At 40.0% G+C, this 25,550-nt stretch overlaps 1 protein-coding gene across 11 annotated transcripts in view; it reads left to right on the forward strand.

The window, feature by feature from the left end:
* RBFOX2 (RNA binding fox-1 homolog 2) overlaps positions 1–25,550 on the forward strand; it is a 279,365-nt gene that overhangs the window by 159,905 nt on the left and 93,910 nt on the right. For all 11 annotated transcript variants that reach the window (XR_012717437.1, XM_075286348.1, XM_075286350.1 and 8 more), the window contains 3 exons: positions 1,049–1,102; positions 16,452–16,547; positions 21,058–21,196. Coding sequence is in view for 10 of the 11 variants with exons in the window: in XM_075286348.1 (XP_075142449.1) it covers positions 1,049–1,102; positions 16,452–16,547; positions 21,058–21,196 (289 nt within the window). In the remaining variant the exon portion in view is untranslated. The remainder of the gene's footprint in view (positions 1–1,048; positions 1,103–16,451; positions 16,548–21,057; positions 21,197–25,550) is intronic.

The following is a 25,550-nucleotide window of genomic DNA, read 5'->3' on the forward strand; positions in this document are numbered from 1 at the left end:
ACCTACGCATTCTATAGAATACCAAATGCTATTTAGGCAAAGTATGATACCCCCCCCCCCCCAACAAGTTGCTCCATGAAGTGGTGTGAAATGTAGTGAAAACAGCACGTGCCGTAATACTGGATAGTACTGACTCCTTTAACAGGATAAATGAGCTTACTTTCAATTCCTACAATCATCGCATCATGGTGATTCAGCACCAATAGTTCCTGGGTTTCTTCTTAGTAGTTATTTTGACTTTTTGGACATCATTGATTAACTTCTGGTAAGTAGTTTGGCTTAAGCAAATACGGTTTTTGGCAGCGTTGCCTCGAATTTTGGACTGTTCTTCGTCGAATCGTTGTTTCATGTCCTACTCCGACCCTCTTCCTCCCCCCCCTTCCTTCCCACATTTTCATTCATGAACAAAACCGAACTAAGTGGAATTTCAAACGCTTGAGGCAATGGTAGAGCAGAGAAGACAGTCTGGTATCATGCTAGAAGCAAAGCGCGTGCGTGCGCGCGAGAGATCAGAGATGTTGCTGAGCGAAGTGTAAGCCTGAGGCAATGACAGAGAGACCTTCGTCTGTATCACGCGTGCACGGAAGGGGCAGCGGCTTCATGCTAGAAGCGAAGCGAGAACGAAGGTTGCCTATCATTTCCTACTTTGCCAGCTTCTTGTTCCGCATTGTATAGAATGCCTAGGCAATGTGTGAAACGACGAATCGTTTCATAAATTGCCAGCTAGTTTTAGGCATTCTATACAATGCAAAGTATCATACATTGCCGGTACCATATACACCCCCAAAATATATAAGCCAGACAGTTTCAGGTTTGTTAAAAAAAAACCTAAATAAATTTAAAAAATTGCTAGCAGGTTAAAGTTGATCCAAAGGTCTTAAATACCACGATGTATAAAGATTCTGTAGCCCTCCAATGCAATCCAAGGATAGTGGAAGTATGTTAACAGATTCCTCTAAATGTGATATGCAAATGAATAAAATGCATGCACATGTATTTCAGATTGTTTTATATTTTTCGGACTGAAATTTTTTTTTTTTTTTTAAAGGTTGGAAACTCAGTCCTGTAGTAGGAGCTGTCTATGGACCTGAACTATATGCTGGTAAATCTCTACTTCTGTTTTCAATGTATGGTATTGTGGTTACCCCTCAGACACCTCCTTCCCATGTCTGTCACAGCATCCACAGCCCTTAAAATGAAAATTGGGTTTGAGATAGTCTTCAACAAATCAAACGTATCCAGAAAAAGTAGGTCCCCTCACCCCCAGCCTTCTACACAGCAAGTACTAGGGAAGAGTACTTGGATATAAATCATTAGCAATTGGAATATATGTGAGTCTCATACACAGGTCTCATAGCTTGGTCAGGTAACCTAATGAATATAGTCAATCTGCTCTGTAAGGCCTCAAAATTAGGAGTTTTACATTAAAGATATACCTCCCCACACCTGCCCAATTAGGAATTCTAATGAGCTGATATAGTTTTACTTTTCCTGACACAAGATTTGTTGCATCTCCAGAACGTCATTGTTATCCAACTTCTCCCAATATTTACAGTACATTTGTCTTGGGCTCCACAAAGATCTCTAGTCCATAGACTTGTCAGATGGTCTCAAGAACTCCTTTCCAAAATATTAAGGTAGCTACACATTCTCCCTAAATTTGTGCAATAAGTGAACATTTTCCCTTCCATACTTAGGATAGTATGAGTCAGTTCTTACTCCTATCTTGTATAACAAGATAGGAGCAGGTATCTTGAATGCTCGATGGAGGAAGTAGATCTGAGGGATTTGTGACTTTCATTGGGATAAAGCGGAAGCAAGTTCCAGCACCTCAGACCAATGTTAATCATGGGGCCTAGGTCTTCCTGCCATCTAGCTAGACCTCCCACTAACAGACTGATTGGGAAATGGCTACGGAAATAACCTGCTATATAGATGGAAAATATTGCCTCTGGTTGAGCCAACCTCAGAGAAAGACAATCTCCTTATGTTACTGAACAATATGGGGGGGCCCACACAAGTCTGTGAGTTGAGAGTGTGGTGCAGCTGCAGATATTTCTAAAACTGGCTGTTTGGGAACTTGAACTGTGCTTATAACTGATCAAAAGGCCTTTAAAGGGATCCTATCATACAAACACTTTTTTTCCCCTCAGTAACATGTTGGAATAGCCTTAAGAAAGGCTATTCGTCTCCTATCTTTTGTGGTCTTCTCCGCGCCGCCGTTGGCTTGAAATCCCAGTTTTTGTTGGTATGCAAGTGAGTTCTCTCGCAGCACTGGGGGCGGCCCTCTGTGCTTGAACTGCACAGAACTCTCTCCAGCGCCGCCTCCATCTTCGTCAGCAACGTCCTTTTCATCCTCCTCTTCCGGCGCAGGAATCAGACTTCTAGGGCTCGGGCAGAGCAGACTGCGCATGCCCACAGGCCACAAGAAAATGGCCGCTAACACAGTATTGTAAGCGGCCATTTTCTCGTGGCCTGTGGGCATGTGCAATCTGCTCTGCCCGAGGCCTAGAAGTTTGAAACCTGCGCCGTAAGAAGAGGACGTTTCTGACGAAGATGGAGGTGGCGATGTTCTCTCGCAGCATTGGGGATGCCCCCAGTGCTGTTTGAGCGCTGAGGACCGCCCCCAGTGCTGTGAGCTCATTTGCATACCGACAAGCCGGGATTTCAAGCGAATGGCAGCGTGGAGAAGACCATGAAAGGTAGGAGACAAATAGCCTTTAAGGCTATTCCAACAAGTCACTGAGGGGGAAAAAAAAGCGTTTGTACGATAGGATCCCGTTAAAGTGCCATTCATTTGTGTCTGACCCCAGTGCTCCCATGGAAAGAAGCCCTCAATTTGAGTAAGTTATGATAGGCTAGAATTGTGCTAGAGTGGAGTATAGTAAGTAAAATCATCAATATTCAGAATTTTTCACTTTGTAAACAAGGTTTGGTACAAACATACGTCAGGACATTTACATTGTTCTATTGTGTTTTGTATGTGCCATAGCAGTATGAGTAAGATACTTTTAGGCAGAAATTTTGTGGCGTCTTTTTGGACCCTTTAAACTTGAAAATGAGACGACCATACATTGCTTGGCTGGAGGTTGTAACAAATCAGGCAGTTTCTTTGTATTAGTGCATGCACTTTCTGGCTGACTAGCAGCACCACCACTTATATGGTGCAATTATATGTGTTCTGTACAGCTCTCTTCCTATGTCAGGTTGAACTTCTCCTTTGGATTTCTGGTGTGAGCAACTTAAAAATTTTCTAGTGTAATTTTCGGAACCCTGGAAAAGCTCTTGTCGCAATCTTGGATAGTGAGGACAGTGATTTACAGCTTACAGCAGTTATGACTTTTGAGCAAGGATTTAAGATATCTGATTTCTTTTCATTTTAAATATTTGTTGACCTTTTCAAGGTTTTAATAGTTATCGATTTGTTACATGTTACAATAGTTTCAGCTTACAATTGTTCTGGAACCAATTAATATTGTGGCTTGGGTGAGCATTGTAAATAACAGGTATAACCCTCTTTTTTTTTTTTTTTTTTTTTTTTATAGCACTTTAATATCTTCCATTAATAGCACTTGGTGTAGGGCATTCTTTTTTTTTTTTTTTTTCCTTAATGTAGATTGTGAGCCCCATATAGAGCTCACAATGTACATTTTTCCCTATCAGTATGTCTTTGAAATATGGGATGGAAATCCATGCAGACACGGGGAGAACATACAAACTCCTTGCAGATGGTTTTTTGCCCATGGCGGGATTTGAACACCAGGACTCCAGCGCTGCAAGGCTGCAGTGCTAACCACTGAGCCACCGTGTGGCCCTGGTGTAGGGCATTCTGTAGTGTTACTAATGAAAGATTTTTCTTAATATGAAAATGACTAAACAGTCTTTCCTCCATCTGCAAAGAATGTCCTTTGCACATTTCTTGACGTGAGTAAATGTGCTAGTCGCCATTACTCACCATGCATGTATTTGTACATGTAAATCAGGTCACCTCTAGGTTTTTTCCATCCATTCAGTCTCCTATGACAGATGCATTAATGTTAGATTTATCTACAATGAAACTTCAAATACATGTGCAAGCTGCAATCTTACAATAGTTACAATGTATTTAACAGAAATACATTCATAAGTATTCTACTGACATGTCATTAATGACCTTGTGGATGGGATAGAAAAAAAAGACATTAGAGAATTGGTTCTAACATTCCCTGTGGTACTCCACTGCCAACTCTGAATATGTAAAATTTTACAACTGTGCTTTTCTCATAACCAGTACTTTATTCATGCATGTAATATCCATAGTCCTTGCATCTGTAGCTTTAAGTCAAGGCTGTTGTGTGGTACACATCACAGGGTATATGAAACAATTCTGTGTCACATTGTGATGTCAAATTTTAACATATAAAACAGTGTGTGGGAACTGCTTGCGAGAGCTTACCAATCTGAGGAAATGAGTGAACACTAGTTAAGAGGGTTTGTTCGGTACACTGGTCCAGACATTAATTTAATTACCGTAGGTCATGAAGCTGTATGAGGCAGCTGGTATTTGTGAATATACAGATTCTAAGTGTATGGAGAGGAGGGTAATTTCTAGATGGAGGGGACTGATTGAAGAATAGAGTAGCTTAGTAGAAGAAATGTTAGCTTAGTGTGAGTTGCAGAACAATATGATCAAGTCACATAAGCTTGCCTAAACACGTGATTTTAGGACATGTTTGAATCTACTTTAGATGGGTCTTAATTTAATTGTTCAGGGATAAAGCATTCCAGAGCGCTGGTGCAGCTCAAGAATATGGGTTGTTCAAATAAGAGAGGATACAAGTGTACAATCACTAGTAGAAATTAAAAGGATGGTTAGGGTGGTAGACAGTGACAAGGGATGATATTTAGGGAGGTGCAGTGCTATAGATGGGTTTATGGGTAAGAGGGATATTGTATGGGTGAGTCTTATATTGTATTCTGTGATGAATGGGCAGCCAGTGCAACTACTGGCATAAGATAGAAGTTAGACAGAAAGAGAAGTCAGGTGGTAGTATTCAGACAGTTTTTTTGCAGAGGGGAGATTTTATTTAGAGGGAAGAAAAATTAGTAGAGCATTGCAGTAGTCAAGAGTGAAGCAGAGCGACAATGAGGGATTTTGATGTTTACGCAGTGAGAAAAGGGGTTGATATTGCAGGATGTTTTGTTTTTTGTTTTCCCCCTCCCCTCCCCCAAGGTGCAGGTGACAAGAGTGCAAGTTTCTGGATATGTGGGGTTGAGATTAGATCAGAGTCAATTACAACCACAAGATGGCAGACGTACTGCCTCTAATGGCAAGACCACAGACAGAAATGGAAATATCAAGGTTAGGTTGGTTAGTAGATGGATGGAACATAAGTTCAGCTATAGGAGCTGCTATGGTGCGGCTCCCTTTTGACCCTTTGGTCACATGACCAGTAGGTATATAAGAACATTTAGCACTGCTGGGTCCAGGTGGTCCTAGCTAGGCAGCATTTTTTAATTTTTGTATAGCTTATGGAAATACAAGAATCTGTGATGACCTTGGGGGAGGGGGGGGGGGAAGATAAACCCTTCTGCTGCTATCAGGCCCCTGTCACAGGTTCTAGGCCCACGGCAAGTGTCACCTAAGTAATAATTCATGTAAACATAGAGTAGTAAAATTTCAGCACAACGAAGACTTATTAGTAAAATGTAACTTTTAATTTCCAATAACATGCATTAACCCCTTTCCGACATCCGCCGTAATAGTACGGCGCATGTTAGGTGTGTAACTATGGCCGGGAGCCGGGCGGCCGCCATAGCCGCTGGGTGTCTACTGCTTTAAGCAGTAGACAACCGGCTCTGTCTCTAATCGGTCCCCGGACCGATCGGAGGCATTAACTCCTCCGGCGCCACGGTCAAAGGCGCCAGAGGCACCATTTTCCCGGAGGCATGCTCCAGGGCTAACGTCACGTTGCCATGACAGCCGGGAGCTTTTACAAGGCTCCCCGGCCGGTCTGCAATCTCTAATCTGCAAAAAGGATGATTTTTTGCAATGCATTAGCATTGTAATGCATTGCATTAGTGATCAGACCCCCTGGGGTTCAACACCCCTAGGGGGTCTAATAAATGCACAAAAAAAATAAATAAATAAATAGTTTAAAAAAATATAAAAAAAAAAAATATAAAAAGTATTAAATTAAAATCACCCCCCTTTCCCTAGAACACATATAAATGTAGTTAAAAACTGTGAAACACATACATGTTAGGTATCCTCGCTCTACAAATCTATAAAAATATTTTTCCTGTTCAGTAAACGCCGTAACGGGAAAAATAGTTAAAAGTGCCAAACTGCCTTTTTTTTCACTGTTTTAATTCTGATAAAAAATTGAATAAAAAGTGATCAAAGCAATAGCATTTCCTGAAAATGGTAGAACTAAAAAGTACACTCGGCCCCGCAAAAAAAGACGCCCTATGCATCCTCGTACATCGTAAAAGCTGAAAGGAATACTCCGCATATGCAAACAATAAAACATACCTTTATTAGTGAAAAGTTTAAAATGGAAGGGATATCCACCAACAGACAAAAAGGGGAATCCTGTACTGATACTGGTACAAAAAAAGTAACAAGGTATGGAACGTAATTCATATATATAGGTAACTAGCTGGTACCCGCGACTTCGTCTGCGGTGATTGTAGAAGTTGGTAAATACAGGTGCGGGTAAGGTTTTCGTACTGTGTATAAGGTATGGGATATGAAATGTAACTTTGTATCTTCTTTTTGCTGTAATTCTGAGAATACGTGAGACTTTTGTGTTAAATGTAATTTGTATTTGAGCTGCTATACGGTGTTCTGAGAAACTGTACATAAGTGTCTTTGGGACAGAGGTATTTCAAGTTAATATACCTCGATATAAGACATTGTATGCTTTGTGTGTTGACATTTTTTTGTTTTTAAAAGTTGCCATATTCTGACAGCAGTCACTTTTTTATTTGTCTGTGTCGGCGGATGTCTTTTTTTGCGGGGCCAGGTGTAGTTTTTAGTTGTTGCATTTTCGGGAAATGCTATTGGTTTGATCACTTTTGATTGATATTTGTATAATAATGAAAATAGTGAAAAAACAGAGGTTTTGGACTTTTCAGTATGTATACGGCTACGGCGTTAAGAATCCAGGCAAAATATTTGTATAGCTTTGTAGAGCGGGCGATTTCGGACACAGGGATACCTAACATGTATGTGTTTCACAGTATTTAACTACTTTTATATGTGTTCTAGGGAAAGGGGGGGGGGATTTGAATTTGTAATACTTTTTTTTTTTTTTTTTTTTTTTGCATTTATTAGACCGCCTAGGGGTATTGACATGGGTGGGCGGTGTCGCGGATTGTCAGAGCGGTGGGGGTTGGCAAACATGGCTGCTCCGGAGCGTTAAAGAGAGTCTCCTGGAGTATCGTTAAGGTGAGGGGCAAAGTGGTAAAGTATATGTGATTGTGTGGGGTTAGGGGCTAGGCTGTAGAGGGCAATATGAATTTTGTGGCTTGCTATGGTCCAAACTGTGTGAGATTGCAGAGATGGTGATGTGAGTTTGGGTTTTGTGGGGGTTCTGGCACAAACGTATATGCGCTTTGGTGACGAAAAGTAGCCTATTGCGCAATTGAGTGTAGTGACTATGTTTGTGGAAAATTTCAGCCAAATCGGTGGAGTGGGTTTTGCGTGATTGAGGAACAAACATCCAAACACACAAACTCACAAACTTTCACATTAGGATGAACAGAAACAAAAAGAGTAAGTAGCAAAATAAATAATAAACAATAGTAAAATATACCCCTGCAGTGAACTATTAGTCACATGTGCAAAGTGTCACAAGTTATTCTACATGTAGTAATGAAAGGGGAATACTAAAAGTACAACAATAAATAGATAAGTAAATTTTGGTAATACTGCTATAGCATGAAGAAAATGACCGAGTCTCAATACAAGTACACAAAATCTGTGCTAGACTGCATGACTAAAAGTAAAGCAAAGTGTTAAAAAGCTCATAGAACACATACCCATGGTGGCCAAATACCGGAGCACCAGGACCAGAGGAGACCCTACCCCAACGTGCATTTCGGCGCTGCCTGGTAGGGTCTGCTTTTTTGTTTGTTCATTATCTATATATATGAATTACGTTCCATACCTTGTTACTTTTTTTTGTACCAGTATCAGTACAGGATTCCCCTTTTTGTCTGTTGGTGGATATCCCTTCCATTTTAAACTTTTCACTAATAAAGGTATTATGTTTTATTGTTTGCATATGCGGAGTATTCCTTTCAGCTTTTTTTTTTTTGTTTTCTAGTCCACTAGAAGTGACAATGAATGACTGCAAGCAGAGATCAGGAATTGATACAGAAAATATATTGGAAAATTGTATATATATTTTTATTCTACAATCAATTACATTTGTCTCAATATAGGTCTGAAGGTGGCCAACCCCTTTTAAAGGGGCTCTATAATTGGGAAAAGTCATTTTTAACTAAGCACATACTTGCATAGCCTTTAGAAAGGCTATTCCACACATGCATTTTGTATGTAAATCGCCTCAGTAGTTTTTGAATGGGCCGCCTTTTATTCATATGCTAATTAGCCTCGTGGTGCACCCTGGAAGTCTTAGGGCCCCTTCACACGGAGTTTACGCTCCGTGTATTCTGTACATTTTACGCATGTTCGTGTAACGCAAGTCTTTTTGCGCATGCTCTATCATTTGGAAAAGTCATTTTGTAGATTAGCACATCCTTGCATAGCTTTTAGAAAGTCTATTCCACAAGTACCTTTTGCATGTAAATCGCCTCAGTGGTTTTTGAATGAGCCTGTTTTTATTCATATGCTAATTAGCCTCTATGTGCACCCCGGAATTCTGATGGTGCACCCTCTGCCTGTTGTTTCCCATGTATGTGTACAGCACAAGCTGTTGCTGATGATGACTTCTTGCTTCCTGTTTGCACACACGAGAGAATAGCAGAGAGGAGAGCAGCTGGGAACTCCCTGTGCTGGCTTGAAGCTATTTAGCATATGAATAAAAACAGACTTATTCAAAGCCACAATTTACATACAAAAGGTAGGTGTGGAATAGCATTTCTAAAGGCTATGTAAGCATGTGATTAGTTTAAAATTACTTTAATCAGCCCAATTCTTTTTCATATATATTTATTTATTTTTTTTTGCATTTGTAGCTTCTTTTTCTGTTTTCCTACAACTACCATGATGCCCTGTGCTTTACTTAGAGCTGACTCTCACCCCCCCCTCCCCCTTTGTTTCCCTATCTAGCCCACCCACTACTTGCCCTTCCTAACTAACTCAAACAACCCCATCCCATCAAACTTGCCTGTTTTCCTGTCTGGATTTCCTGGGCATGGGACTTTACGTCTTCTGGACAGCTGGCACATCCTGTCCTTGATGTCTGCCAGCTGCCCACGCCTGCGCAATAGAGCTGGAGTGTCCAGAAGATCCGGTCAGGAAGACCAGGTAAGAATGATGGTGTGGGGGTTTGTATTGGTGACGTTCAGTTTCCAGAAATGAGGAATAGGAAACTCACCTGAAAATGTGCGATCTAGGTAATTATAGATATTTGGTAAGTAATTTAAAGGTAACTGTTGGGGGTTGGGTTAGCTTAGGGTATGTTCACACATCAGTATGCCATCAGTCCGTTTGAATTCAGTTTGAGACTAAAAACGGACTGATGCACATACTGATTGTATACTGACACCTTTTTATGCTGATAGCAAATGCTGTCCGTCCCCTAGGGGACAGATAAGGGGATTAAAAGTAGCAATTGTAAACTGAGTAGAGATGAGGACTAGAGATGAGCGAGTAGTATTCGATCAAGTAGGTATTCAATCGAATACAACGGTATTCAAAAATACTCGTACTCGATCGAATACTACTAGCTGGTCGAAGTTAAGATTCGATGCAGAACCAGCGTTGATTGGCAGAATGCTATACATTGCCAATCAACGATGGTTCTTCTCTTACCTTTAGAAGTCTTCTCCCTGCGCAGCGTTCCCGCGTCCTCTTCCGGCTCTGCATTCACTCTGCTTAGGCATCGGGCCTGGGCAGAGCCGACTGCGCATGTCCGCGCTACAAGAAAATGGCCGCTTACACTGTAAGGGGCCATTTTCTTGTAACGTAGGCATGCGCAGTTGGCTCTGCCTAGGCCCGATGCCTAGCAGAGTGAATTCAAGGTCGGAAGAGGATGCGGGGACGCTGCGCAGGGAGAAGAATCCAGCCCGACACTCACACATGGACTTGGCAAGTAGAATTTGATCGAATGTTGCGTACCCCTGAAACAAGCATTTCTCCCCATAGACGATAATGGGGTTCGAACAGTGTGCGGCTGTTCGAATCGGATTTCGAACCTCGAACATTTTAGTGTTCGCTCATCTCTAATGAGGACATATAATAAATGTCCGGTGGCTGTTGGTAAGGGGTTAAATGACCTTTTCCATTTTAGTTTTCACCTGAATAGTTACAGGTGTTTGTGCCTCTCTGGCTTCTCCCCCTTAACTAACTTGAAAGTTGAGTTGGATGTTTTGTCACTCCATCTTGTGTGTCCATGTCAGAATTCTTAGGGCTCAAACAGAACAGTCATCTCCTGATTCTGAGGATTTTGAACCCTTTTGCAGTAATCAAATATTTGTCTATCTTTGAAGTCTGATCCCTCAAGAAATGTAAATGTTCTCTCTGCTTTAAATTCTGTTGAAGTATAGATTCCCTCCTCTAAAATTCTGGATTAATTAATTTGCAATTTGAAGAAAAATTATTTTATCTAACAAAACATTTGTGAATTTCAAACATTCAATAGCTTCCACTTCCCATTTCTGAATCTATTAAGTAGATTTAACACTTGCTACTGGTACCAAGTTAACACTAAGACCTCTAGGGATGGGTGGGTGTATGTATATTGAGAAGGTGACAGACAGAGTGCTGACACGTGGTGCAGGGCGAATCTGGAGTAGGCCTCAGCCCAGGTGTAGACCCTTGGCTCATTACTGGGCCAGAAAAGGCTGCAGCTTTTGCATTACAGCGCAGTTCCATGAGGGGAAAGGTGGTGTATGGGTCTGTCCTGTAACCCTGAGTCTGGTGAAACAATATTGCTCCTGTTTTGTTAGTTTGGCTGGAAGTAAGCCACGCGTACAGTTAGGTTATCCGTTCTGTATAGCTAGTGGCTCAGACAAGCAGGTATTATTTTAATACTGTTTTTTTGTTTTGTTTATTTTGTGCCTGAAGTTAATGTTTACTTATTTTCGTGGGTTTTTGTTTTTTTGTCAGTAACAAAGTGTCTGCCATTCTCAATATCTTACCACACCCAATCTGCGTGTTGTAAGAAGGTGACAGGCAGGGTGCTGGAATCTATCTATATCTCCCCCAGGTTTTTATCTAGTGTGGTCCAGTGTAGACATTGAGAAGGTCTCAGCCCCAGTTGAAAGTCCTTGGCTGATAACTGGGCCAGAAAAGACTGCATATCCTGTGTTCCAGTGCAGATCCATGGACTGAGAGGTGGTGTATGGGTCTGTGCTGTTAGCGGTGAGACAAAATTGTGTTTTTGTTTCATTTCTGTGGCTGGCAGTAAGCCACACGTTTAGTTAGATTAATATTTATGTTTAGTCGCTCAGACAAGCAGGATTTTTTTGTTTTTGCCTCAGGTTAGGACTGTATTTTGTTTTGCTCATTTTGTGCCTGAAGTCAAGGTTTATTTAATTTTCCTGGCTTTTTTTTTGTCCCCCCCCCCCCCCCCTTAAATAAACCGGTTTGCTGCATATTGTGTTCCTGTCTTTGACTGGGTCCACACCACTGCTTCTACTGAGCTACCTTCCCCACAGTGTGTATAGAATACCAAGGGGCAGGACTTAATCATGAGGCCTCAGCATCTTCCCACTTGTCATTACTATACAGCTGCAGCAAATTGGCTACAAAAGGGGCTTGTTTTGTCAAATTTATATGTATCTGGTGTCTTTGCAAGGTAATGTGGCCACATACTAGTACTGAGACATTAACAAGGGTGGGAGGGAATAATGCACATCTATAGTGCTGTTTTCACAGTCCCCTCTTCCATGCATCATAAATACCTCTGCTGAACCTCTATATCTTATGGAGGTACACATTTGGTGCTCAGTGTGTGTGGGGATTAAATATGGTTGAATGAGACACTCAAAATATGCTGAGAAAGTTTCCCTGCGTTGCGACTGCATCTGACAAGGAGCTTGTGCATCAACATATATACAGTGGCATGCAAAACTTTGGACACCCCTGGTCAAAATAACTTATTGTGAACAGTTAAGCAAGTTAAAGAAGGAATAATTTTTTAAAAGGCGCAAAGCTAAGGATTAAATATACTTGTCTATAATTTTAAGTAATATCAGTTTATTATGTTTGAGTACAAGTTTACAGTGCAAAAAGGGTAAGGAATACCTTGCAAAAATTTGCTCAGCCTCCTCTAACCTTGTGCCAAAAGTTACAGGAACAGTGGGGGTTAAGATAAGGTCTGGAAGACGAAGAAAAATTTCAGAGATAGCTGTTCATAGGATTGCTAGAGTGGCAAATCAGAACCCCCTCTTGACTGGAAAAGACCTTCGGCAGCCTCTGCAGTTGTTGTAATTGTACTACCACTCCAAAAGTTTTCCTGAAGGTTTTTGTCTCTGACGATTCTACAAGCAGCTGTTTCTGAAATTTTTTTGGGTCTTCTTTCTTGGTCTTTTTCTACTGTGGTACAAATATGGCTTTCATGGAAGAGTCATCAGAAGAAAACCACTCCTGCGTCCTCACCATAAGCTTCAGCGTCAAAAGTTTGCAAAAGCTTGATGCATTTTGCAACTAAGTACTGTGGACCGATGAGGTTAAAATGGAATTCTTTGGCCACAATCATCAAAGATACGTTTTGGAGAAGAGGCGCAGAATTTCAGGGGAAATAAAACTCTCCAACCATTAAGCATGGGGGTGGATCAGTCATGCTTTGAGCTGCAGCCAATGGCACAGGGAACATTTCATGGATAAAGGGAAGAATGGATTCAATGAAATTTCAGCTAATTCTTGAAGCAAACATAACACAATCTGTTAAAAAGCTGAAACTGAAAAGAGGATGGCTTCTACAAATGGATAATCCTATATGCATATCAAAATCTACAATAGACTACTTAAAAAGGCACAAGCTGAAGGTTTTACCATGGCCTTATTTCCCCTATGAATCAGAGCATACTCTGTCACGTAGATGGATAACTTAGTATCCCTCTGAGCCTAATCAGAGGGGTTTTCACATGTAATAACTTTCTGAACATACCCAAGAAGGTTATTGGTGCGGATATACCCAGATCACAGTGGCAAGAGTTTTACCAATTGCTTGCAATTTATATACAGTCATCAAGTTTACATTTGACACTTATTGTAGTTTGCAGTATATATAAACTGTGTAAAACTAGAATTTGTTTGTTTTGTGTGAATTTACGAGTTTTAGGTGTAAATATATTAGCATTTTGTCTTTAAACTTGTCACAAAGTTACATGGCTATCAATGGCTATCAATAATCCATTGAGATGCAGATAATACCCAGTTTGTCTAGTCAAAACAGATTTTTGGTCCTTCCACTTCTGATGATTTTATGACTGTGCATGTAGGTGCAGGCCAAAGTGAAATACATGAACTGTGCATATCTTCATCTCTTATTTTTAGGAGGTGTGGAGCATATAACTTTTTGTTTACCTTTGTAGCAATTAAAGGGGAATTCCCATCTCAAGGATACTGGTAGCTTATGTAAATTCAAGAGTTGTCCTAAATATATTGCGTTTGCAATGCTGCTTTGTTTTCCTGTTATGTGAAATTATTCATCCCATTGTACATACAGAGTTTCCATAACGCATACCTGCGTGATGGGACAAGTGATCTCTCACTGTTATCTACAGTTTGCTGTGAGTCCATTCTCTAGAAGCATGTGCATGTTATCTGATCTGCATTCATATCAGATTTCTAATAATCAAAAGTATTGTAATACTTCATAGTGTCCTGTTCAGCAAACTGGGAGGGGGAGATTGCTGAAAGTGAGCAGTGGAGACAGCAGGCAAAGCTGCTGAAACAGGAGGATGGGGGAAACACTTTTAATGTTTGTATTTTTATGAAACTAGCTATAAATCAAAATTGTATGAAAACTTCATAAAAAAAAAATCTGAAAACCTCTGACAGTGAAAGGGATAAAATGCAATTTTTTTTGAATGTTTTTGTAATTTTAACTTGTAATGAGCAGGCTCTTGACATACATTTGTATGGCTAGATGCAGAGCTTGTAGTATAGGGTCCACCTAGAAAACTGGTTTTATAGTTTCATAGAGCGTAGTGTGTGTGTGGGGGGGGGTGTTAAGTTTAGTGCGCAAGTTGGAAATTTGAGCTTTATTTGCCACGGTTCATGAGGATTTCCGCTCCTATGTACCAGCACCTTTCAAGATGGTAGATATTCAGTCATTTGAAGTAATCATCTTTTCTTTAGCAAATGCCACATCTGTATACACTGCTTTATTTATGGGTGTTTGAGTCTGTCCTCAGAAAAAAAAAATTCTAAAGATCCTGCTAATGCTATTAAAAGGACATTGGATTAAAGGGGCTCTATCATTGGAAAAAGTTTTAAAGAGGACCTTTCACCATATCTGGGCACATGCAGTTTTATATACTGCCAGAAAGCTGACCGTGCGCTGAATTCAGCGCATTGTCGGCTTTCCCGATCCGTGCCCGGTGTAAAGCGCTATCGGTCCCGGTACTGTAGCGCTTTACAGTCAGAAGGGCGTTTCTGACCATTAGCCAGAGACGTCCTTCTGCCTCGCGGCGCCAATCGCGCTGTACTGTGGAGCGGGGAGGAACGCCCCCTCCCCTCCTGATAACGCTAGTCTACGGACAAGCTGTGTGAGCAGAGGGAGGGGGCGTTTCTCCCCGCTCCACAGTGCGATTGGCGCCGTGAGGCAGAAGGACGTCTCTGGCTAATGGTCAGAAACGCCCTTCTGACCATAGAAGAGCTACGGTACCGGGCCGTAAGCTCTTCACACCGGGAACAGATCGGGAAAGTCGACAGTGCGCTGAATTCAGCGCACTGTCAGCTTTCTGGCAGTATATAGAACTGCATGTGCCCGGATATGGTGAAAGGTCCTCTTTAACTAATCACATCCTTGCATAGCCTTCAGAAAGGCTATTCCACATGTAGCTTTTGTATGTAAATTGCCTCAGTAGATTTAGAATAAGTCCATTTTTTTTTCCATATGTTAATTAGCTTCTCCATGCACTGTCTTGTATATACAGCACAGGCTGCTGCTGCTGACTCCTCCTCCCTGCTCTCACACACAGACACAGCATAGAGATGAGTCGGCTGAGAACTTCCTGTGCATGCTGGAGCCTAATTAGCATATGGATAAAAACGGACTTATTCAAACACTACTGATGCTAGGTGCACACCTGCGTTCGGGTCTCCGTTCTGTGGTTTCCGTCTTCTGCATGCAAGAAGACGGAAACCACAGACCGGGTCCGACCGTGAGCGGCAGTGAGTGTTTTATGCTTTCCGCTGCAAAACCGGTTTGTTAAAACCGGGCACAGAGTACTGTATGTCCGGATTAAAAAATCCGGTTTCGCGGCGGAGAGCATAAAACGCTCACTGCCGCTCACGGCTGGACAGCTTTCAAACCCATTCAAATGAGTGGGTGAGAGAGAGAGTCCTGCAGGTTTCCGTCTCCTGCCTCTGTTTTGTACAGGAAACGGAAACCTACCGGGCGCAAATGTGAACGAGCCCTGAGGTGACATACATACAAAAGGTACATGTGAAATAAGCTTTCTAAAGGCTATGCAAGGATGTGATTAGTTAAAAATGATACAATAGCAAATACATGAAAAGTAAATAAATTACTACAGAGTACAAAAAAGTAATCTGCTTGAGTTACAGGTTGGCTTGTATCCCTTCATATTGTAATAGGTTACTGTACAATGTGTTAAATATTTATCATACTTTATTTCAGTTTCTGAAATTTCAATTTAATGTTCTACACCATAGCTCTTTACAGTTTACTGCGGATGGATTTGCACTAGCATTGGAGTCGTCTTAGAAAAAAAAACAAAAAACCTGCTGCTGAATCTGCCTAAAATTGTGAAGACCTTTAACAAGGAATTTTTTTTTTCCCTCTGCTGGTTTCAGTATAAAATCAGTGGAAACATCGCAGTCCCCAATATAGTCTATGGGATCTACAGGATTCTGTGTGTAACTGCTTTTTAAGCAGACAGGATTTCAGTCTTTGTGATCCCCATAGTTACCTCACTGATAAAAAACAGTATGCAACACTTCTCTCTATTAAATACACTGAATGACTCTGGTACCATTCTAGTTAATAAAACTGATCAAAAGTAATTATACATTTGTGATACAGGCAGAATTAAAAGCTGATACTTAAGAACTATGTTTGTTTTTTGTTTTTTCGTTATAGCCGCACCTGGACTTCAAGCTGATGTCTCTTTGGCAACTGAGGCTGGTGTCCCCCTCCCTGGACCTCGAGGGGTTAACACTTACATTCCATTGATCAGTACGTATACAGTGAATTGGCATTTCTCTTCCTTCTCAGAATTTCTAGGACAAAATGCAGCAGAACTTCACAAACACATAAATTCTTTCACTGTCCAGTGTCTGCAATTGGGTAAATCATATGATATGCATACAAATCTATGTTATAAGAATTGAATAAAATTTAGTTTTATATAGTTTCATCTTTAGTAGAGATGAGCGAGTACTGTTCGGATCAGCCGATCCGAACTGCACGCTCGCATAGAAATGAATGGACGTAGCCGACACGCGGGGGGTTAAGCGGCCGGCCGCCGTCAAAGCGGAAGTACCAGGTGCATCCATTCATTTCTATGGAGCGTGCTGTTCGGATCGGCTGATGCGAACAGTACTCGCTCATCTCTAATCTTTAGCTATTTGAGGAATTGTTACAAGTAATGAGGGCTCATTCACATGGGGCAAGATGGGGCGAATTTTGATGCCAAATCCACCTCAAAATCCAGCCCCACACTATGTAGACCACGAACGTCCTTTTTTCCGTGAACAAAAAAAGCGAGCTGCCCTTTCTTCAGGTGGATTCCGCGGCTGATTCAGCTGTGGTGTCCAGCTCGCGACCGCACCCTCCAGACTAAGCCTGTTCATTTGGGCCTACTCCGGAGTGGGAAGCCGTGACTGTTGGAAGACGCTGCAGGTGCATTTTGGTCCTATTCTGACGCGACTACCCACGTCAAAATCAGGACCCAAATTCGCCGTCAACAACACAGTGTGAACTAGCCCTATGTATGTCAAAGCAGGTGGTGTGTTGGTAATAAAGAGGTGTCAAGTGTTCCACAATAGGTATAATGTTCCTGATTTAGGAGAAAAATTGAGAGCTCATTGTATATGAATTCCTTTAGTTCAATGAGCATTTTTAAATCCTTATCCATTGAGTTCCCTCTAGTGGCAGCTGCTGGCATATAAGTCTTTCATGTTGCTCTATATTATTTAAAAGGGGAGTAGGGAATATGGAGCTCTTCATCAGATGCAAAGAAGAAGAAAAAAGTTTGGCAGCTCACCGTATATGAAATAGTCCTCAGGGTGCACAATCTTTTTCTGGACTCTGGAAGCTTGTAGTAACGGTATACGAAAAGGATAAACCGGCATCTCGCTGAGTACGTTAAAATTTAACTTTTAATCCATATATCCAAAAGTAGAATACAAACAATACAAACAACAAACAACAACAACAAATACAACAACAAACAAATACAAACCTAGAAAAGAGTGAAAAAAAACAAGAAAATCTAAAAACGCTAACATATTTCGAAACTATGCATCTTAGTCATAGTGCAGCTGAAGTCTAACTGATCTGCCCGTAATATACTGACGCTAGCCTCTAAAACATCTGGTAGCAATTGGCTAATCAGTAATGTAATCTACTTTTTCTCTCGTACATATATTTGGAACATACCCAAAATTTATATTATATCATACATTAGCGTTGTCATTAAAATATCTTGCCAAACTAGGCTTGTAATATAGATATATTTATACAATTGATTTAATACAAAGGTGCATAGTAATTAACTAAGATGGACAAATAGGATACCACTACAAAAATAACTGAGAAGAATATCATGAATGAAACACATTATCCAGTAAGAGACGGTCACATGACCTGAAGCAATATTATAATATATATATTACGGGCAGATCAGTTAGACTTTGGTTGCGCTATGACTAACAGACGCATAGTGTCGAAATGTGTTTAGCGGGGTTTTTTTTTTTTTTAGATTTTCTTGTTTTTTCATCTTTTTTTTTTTTCCACTCCTTTTCGGTTTGTATTTTTTACTTATCGATCTATAATGTTACATTTTAACGTACTCAGCGAGATGCCAGTTTATCCTTTTTGTGTGCTCTGCATCAGTTAGTCTCAACCCCTTATATATAATATATTTTAACCCCTTTACCTTAACTTTTTTCATATCATATTTTGGCCTCAATAAACTGATGTATGATTTATCCATTTGATATATTGTATGCATTTTCTGGGTAAAAATTATAGAGCATCTCAAGCAATTATGGTAACAGTTCATCAAGCCAAATATCTTAATACAATGGTCTGATTACCGTTAAGTAAGAGCATAGCATGATTCAAGCTTCAAACAAGTATGGTCTGTAACAAACATGTCTTTTTGTGCATAAAAAAAATTCCCCACTTGTATGTCAATCTCAAAATTTAAGTGAGCTGGTGCCAGCTATTTGGATGTAATTGCTTTACAAGCTGTGTAAACCTTTTGCAGCACACTTTTTATTGAATTCTATGTATCTGGAAATACAAATATTTGTATCGTTTTTTTCCCTTTGTAAAACCAAATAAAACTTTTGGTGTGAAAGAAAAAAAAATATATAAGTATTTGCTTAGCTTCTAGAGCTCTGCCAGACAAGCCTGCGATCAGTGTGGACCTTGATCTTCGGCAGTAGCATTTGGTCTCTGCTGTATCATACCTTGTATACCCCTGTACAATATTTTTCGGACTGTAAGATGCGCACTGGACCATAAGATGCACTTAGATTTTAGAGGAGGAAAGTAGGAAAAAAAAGTTGAAGCAAAAAATGGTAAAATATTTAACATATGGGGGTTGTAATTTTGCAACAGCAGCAAACCACATATACAGGTGACCCTGCAGCTGTACGGGGGTGCATAGGGCATTTTTATTTTTTGCGGGGCCAAATGTACTTTTCAGTTATACCATTTTGGGGAAGGTCTATTGCTTAATCACTTTTTATTCAAATCTGAGCCAAAACAATGAAAATAAACTTCAGATGTTTTTTTTTTTCTTCTTCTCCATGCTATGACGTTCACCATACAGGAAAAATGATTCTAGAAGTTTGTAGACCGGGCATTTTTGGACACAGGAGTACCTAATATATATATGTGTTTCACAGTAATTTTCTACTTTTTGTATTCTAGGGAAAGACGGTGGTTTAGAACTTTTTTTATTTTTTTTTTTATTTTTTTTTTTTACCATTTTATTACCCCAGAGAGGAACTCTTGAACCTGCAATCATTTTATTGCAAGTCTCAACTGAAATACAACTATAATGCAGTCTATTGGATATTCTGCATATTACTATTGAGGCTGGTCGTTTGTCTGCCACATACTGTATGTCTACTGTAATGTCCAAATATCAAAATGAAGAAAAAAGGACCTTTAAAACAAGCGCTGCCAAAAGACAATTCATTTTAAAAAAACAAAAAACAATTAACATAAAAAAGCTAAAATGGCAATGCGTTTAGGCAGAAAAAACTATGGCTTTTCGAAAGCCTACATACTTCAGATGCAGACCGGGTGCTGAATTTCGGAGATTATGTATCAGCCAAAATGCCACTGCCTCTTTCACTGGGGCAGTTACAGCCCCAAACTTTCTCAGAACCTGCAGAAAAATGATCTTTGGTTCCTATACATATCCAGTACTTCTATACAATCGGGAGGCTTATCAAGACCGCATTTACTATACCAGTCAGGTATCCTGTTTCACCGTAGCATGCTCTTGATTTGACTAGAAGCACCCGGTTATAAATCAGGTGCATCCTCTGGTGAGGTTGTGCTCCCACACAGAAATCATAGCTGGCATTGATTTCATTATGCCATTAGCCAGCATAAATGATCATAGATCTGACAGACCCCGTTCACACCATATCCCTTCATAAAGTGGCAGTTTTATGTGCAGACCCCTGACTCATCTGGCATATAAGGCATACATTTCACACAATGAGTTATATAATGTTTTATGAATATGTATTACCATTCCACCATTGTGTATGCAGACACTGTTCTAAACACCCCCTGTTGTCTCTGTGCAAAGAAATGTCAGGGCAATACACTTTCTTAAAGCAGAACACAGCTGTATATTCAAATGTCAAATGTGATGCCTTACAGGGAGGTTTCCCCATTGCCATGTGATATCTTTCTACTTGTAAGGCCCTATTCATATCTCTGTTTGGGGACCCATGAGTGAAGACCTGAACATGGATGTGAACCGGACCTTGAGGAGGGTGGAGACGCATGCTTTCTGATGTATTTAGGGGCACTGAATAATGGGATCCAATTGCTATTTCCTATTCTGTTTTATGGTAATATAGCTTTCATGGCCTTTGAGTGCCAGCTACACAGTGCAAGTCAGAGCAATAACTGGCAGCAGATACCTTTTACCTATATCTTTTGATGACCATAGAGCTTGTAAACTCAGTGTTTGCCACATGCATTATAGCATGTAGTTTTACACCATTAAACCTTTTGGAATTTGCCAAGAATATATTCATTTTAAGTTGAAGTTGCAAGTTCTAGGAATAGCTATACACTATGCGTTTGATCACTTTTTGTAACTCCCTTGTAGACCTCTGACTAATTAGTGAAAAGTTGGTTATAATCTTACAGTAGATGCAAAGGTAACAAAGGTTTTATTATGCCAATGCCAGTTTTTTTTTGTCTTTATCATTGTATTTGTGTGTTTTATTTTTTATTTATTTTTGTGTTCACTTTTTTTCTGTAGTTCCTGGTTTTCCCTATCCTACCGCTGCAGCAGCCACCACAGCAGCAGCCTTTAGAGGGGCACATTTGAGGGGGCGTGGGAGGACCGTTTATGGGGCTGTGCGAGCAGTCCCACCTACTGCCATCCCAACCTACCCTGGGTAAGTGAAAGGCTTGAATATCAAAAGGGGTAATGGAAAGTAAGGTTATTACTTGACCAAGCGGGGACAAGTAGATGCTAGACACCTGTTGGCATTAGTATTGCCAGTGTGATTGACAGATCTGTTAAGGCCATGACGCCACGTTTTCTCCATGCCGTTTTTAAGCCCCTGCAAAGTGGATAGCAAATCCCATCCACACATTGTGGAGAAAATATGTGCAGTGGACACACGTTGCTTTTTTGTAAATCGCAGCATGTCAATTATAACGAAGGAAAAACCAGCAGTTTTCCTACAGGTATAATTAAAGCAGAAAGTCCACAGAGGAAACCATTGTGGACAATCTCTGAAAAGCGCTACAAGAGAACCATGATGCGTTACCACCATGGTTTTTCCTGCTTCGCGTTTTTGCTGTGGCCCATTATGTGGGCTTTATCCTAAAAGGGTTTTATCCACTTTTTCAAAATTGATGGCATATCTTCGAGAGAGGCTACAAGTTTTAAACTGGCAGGGTCTGACTGTCAAGACCAACAATGATCAGTTTTGTGTGCAGATCCATCATTGTTTACATGTCAGCGCTGTGCTACTTTCAAGAACATGGTAGTGTAGAACCAGTATGCAAATAATGCTGGGAGCTGCATATTAATGGGTTTGAAAACTGACTGCCGGTTTCCGTCTCCTGTCCAGTTTCTCGAGCAGAAGACGGAAACCTAAAAGCGGGGACCAGGTGCAGGTGTGAACCCACCCTCATATGTAAATTATTTTATCTACCCAGTGAATGTTAACATTTTGATTTCTCTGAGAAAAAGTTACTGCCCATAGGTAAATAAAAGCTTACTTGCATATAACCTTGCAAGGGCCATATCTTTTGAATAGGTGGACAGATAGAAGTCAGTGATGTGCCGTTTAGGATTTTCTACTTGATTTGAATTCCTTTTTAAGATTATAATGTCCCACGTAAATGATCCACAGTCAAGAAGCGCTGCAGGAAAAAGGAGGCGTAAACTCATTGGTTTTTCCTGTAGCGCTTTTCGCAGGAGCTCCGCAGTGCTCCAGCAGCAGTGCTTCAATTGGTATAATTGACCATGCTAAGATTTATCAAATAAAAATAAAAAAAGCAACGTTTTTTGAAATCGCAGCATGTTTGCTGCAGATTTTTTAAAAAAATTTTTTTGCCTGTGTGGGTTTAGCTAGTCCAATCCACTTTGCATTCACTGTAAAATGCCTCCGTTTTTGCTTCGTCCATATCGCAGCGTTTACACTACGTGGGGCCCCAATGTAAAAGAAACTTGCTTTGAGTAAATATTTACAACTTGCATAAAAGCAACTGGCACCACAGTCTTTTTTTCTTTTTTTTTTGCACGCACAATCAGATACATTGTGCTATAAGAGGGATATGAAAGTGAAGCTGTTTTTCACACGTTATTTATTGTACCTAAAGGTGCTTTTTAGATAGTAAAAGAAGTCCTGCTGACAGAACAATTACAAATCAGATGTAGGTAGTCTGTCTATTAGATAAATAAACCAAATATTAATGTTTATCTATATGTATTAAATAATCAAAAGGACAGGTAAAGCTGGGTTGTGGGAGCGGGGAGGAGGCTGTTTATAAAGCTTGTCAATAACTGCACCTCTGTGTTTGTGTGTGACCAGTCATAGCTGACACGCATGAAATGTGGCCTCATGCATAACTGGGTGAGCAAATTTGAATGATGTATGAATAACCATTAGCATAGACCTTGCATTCACAGCATCTTAAATTGAAAGAAAATAAAATTACAGCATTTTAGAAAAGGTAAACTTTTTGCATGATTTTGCACATTATAAAAATCGCAATAAGAGGTTCTGTTACAAAGTACAAATACAAAATGTCATGCATAATTTAAAAGCTGTTGTGCCTTTGAACAACTTAGTGTTTTTCATTAAAATACTTGCACATGTTCAAAAGTCTTGGCATTTAGCACTTTGTGCTTGGTGACAGATCCTCTTTAAGATGTAAAGTAATGCACCTATTTGCTCAATTACGTTTTTGTTTTTTTTGTTTTTTTTAATGTTTAACAATTTTTTTTTCTGATAACTTAGGCCTGATTCACATCTGCATTCGGGATTCCATTCGGTGGAGTCCGCTTGGGGACACCCCTGAAGGGAAACTATAAACATAGAAAAGCAGTTACCTGGGAAAACACGCGGACCCTATAGACTATAATGGAGTCTGTGTCGTTCGATCTCCACACAAAGCATGCAGAGAGAAAAGTGCTGCTTGCAGGACTTTTTTCTACATGTTTCGTGCAGAAACCACACGGACCCCATTATAGTCTATGGGGTCCGTGTATTTTCCCAGGTAACCGCTTTTCTATGCTTATAGGTGTTCTGAACAGAATCCTGAATGCAGATGTGAACCGGGCCTTACCTTTACCAAGATACTAAATATTGACTTTTGTTTAAAGGGGTATTATCCCACCTGTATGTTGAAAGATTAAATGGTAAAATTATCCTCTTGCAGACATGACATTTAAAAAAAAAAAAAATACAGTGATGCAGTATTTTCATGCCAAAAGACATTTTTTCATGCTGTAAAAACATTCAGCTTTCCCATGCACTGGCATTAAAGGGTGTCTATCACCTTCCTTAACCCCCTCAAGCTACCACCATAACAGTGTAGGTGCTGTGACATGCTTTCATATCATACCTTCCTTGTTTCACTGTCCTGTGGATGCCAAGAAAGAGACATTTTCCTCATTATGCAAACTAGGTGCTCAGAGCACAGGAGGTGTCCTCAGCACCTAATTTGCATAAAGAAGAAAATTTCTCTTGGGATCCACAGGAAAGAGAAACAATGAAGGTCATAAATATATGAAATTATGTTACAGCACCAACAGTGTTGTGGTAGTAGTTTGAAGGGGTTAAGGAAGGTGATAGACTCCCTTTAAGTTTTTCTGATCTACAGTCTACTGCAAAAATGACTACTGGGAACTTGAGGGTTGTTTTTTGTTTACATCACACATTTTTACTGAACTCACACCTCTTGAGTATTCTAATGCAAATGTACTGTTGCACTTTTACTGCGCTGAAGAATGACTTAAGATGTGTGTACCCATTCACAGTGGGGAGGGTTTAAAATCTTTTGGGTCCTTCCTCTTTCCATGGTAAATCGCCATGATCTCATCTGGATGTTTAGACATTGTTTGTCATTTTCTTCCTGGTGCAGGATGAACATTTATATGGTATACATTTACCTTTTCACCAGTCAATTGTATGCAGCATTACAATCTGGCAGTCAGGTTAGAGATCAAAAGGAAAGGAGGGATTCAGATTTGAGTGTCTCCACATAATTGTTGGCTGAAGCTGTCCTGCTTTGGCCACCTCTACTTTAATAAAAAGGTAAATAACAATAAACTAGTGCAGATGATGACTGCATGCTGCAATGCCAATTTCTAACTTTTATAGTTTTTAAAAAAAATTATTAGGACATTTTTGGTGACACTCTTAAGTTTTCTTTTAAACTTTTTAAACAATTTTTCTATGTCACGATCAATTACATTTAAAAAAAAAAAAAAACACTATTCTGCAGTCTTCACTCTGGCCACAAAGCCTAATGGCCTGACACTTGTAAATGAGTTGACTGCTGTACTGCAAACCTATACAGAATTGAGGTCAGGCCACAGAGGTGGTATAGAAAATCACGCTTCAAAAAAATCACACATAATGACCCATACTGACAATAATATCACACCTTATGTACTACTTACAGAGTGCCTAAAACATTTTCTCCCATCAACCCTTATTGCTGTGTAAAATTCATTAAATGCCGTTCAAACTGAAAATAGATTAGTTAAAAAGCATTTCACAATGGTTTTAATGTGAAAAAAAAGCAATACTTTTTAATATAAAGTTGAAGTTTGCTGTGATTGTACACGTATGTATTTGTGTATAATATGTATAAAACATATACCACACACTCCAATGAGCAACTACATTAAATCCACTTACCATAATCTTTTTACCTTTTTTTGCAGCAGGAGGTAGGCAATGACCATTCTAGATATTAACAATGCAAGATCTCTGAAGATGTCTCATGGTATCTGGCAAAAAAAATTGCAGTAGATTCTTTAGGTTGTGAAGTGTGGCCTTTATTTACGCTTTGATTGGAGTACCTCTTTATATCCCTAAACTTCTGACAATTTTCATTTTTCTGGCAGTATTTGCCCTTTTGTAAAATACCACATTTAAATCCTCTTTGTGAAATACTTTTTTCTTTCCACTATTTGCACCCCAATACAGTTCACACATCCCAAATACAAGCTGCCACTACTTATTGAATGTAGAGTCAAGGACCAGTAGGAATCCCATACACACT

Source organism: Leptodactylus fuscus, chromosome 9, assembly GCF_031893055.1.
Source record: "Leptodactylus fuscus isolate aLepFus1 chromosome 9, aLepFus1.hap2, whole genome shotgun sequence".
NCBI lineage: Eukaryota > Metazoa > Chordata > Amphibia > Anura > Leptodactylidae > Leptodactylus > Leptodactylus fuscus.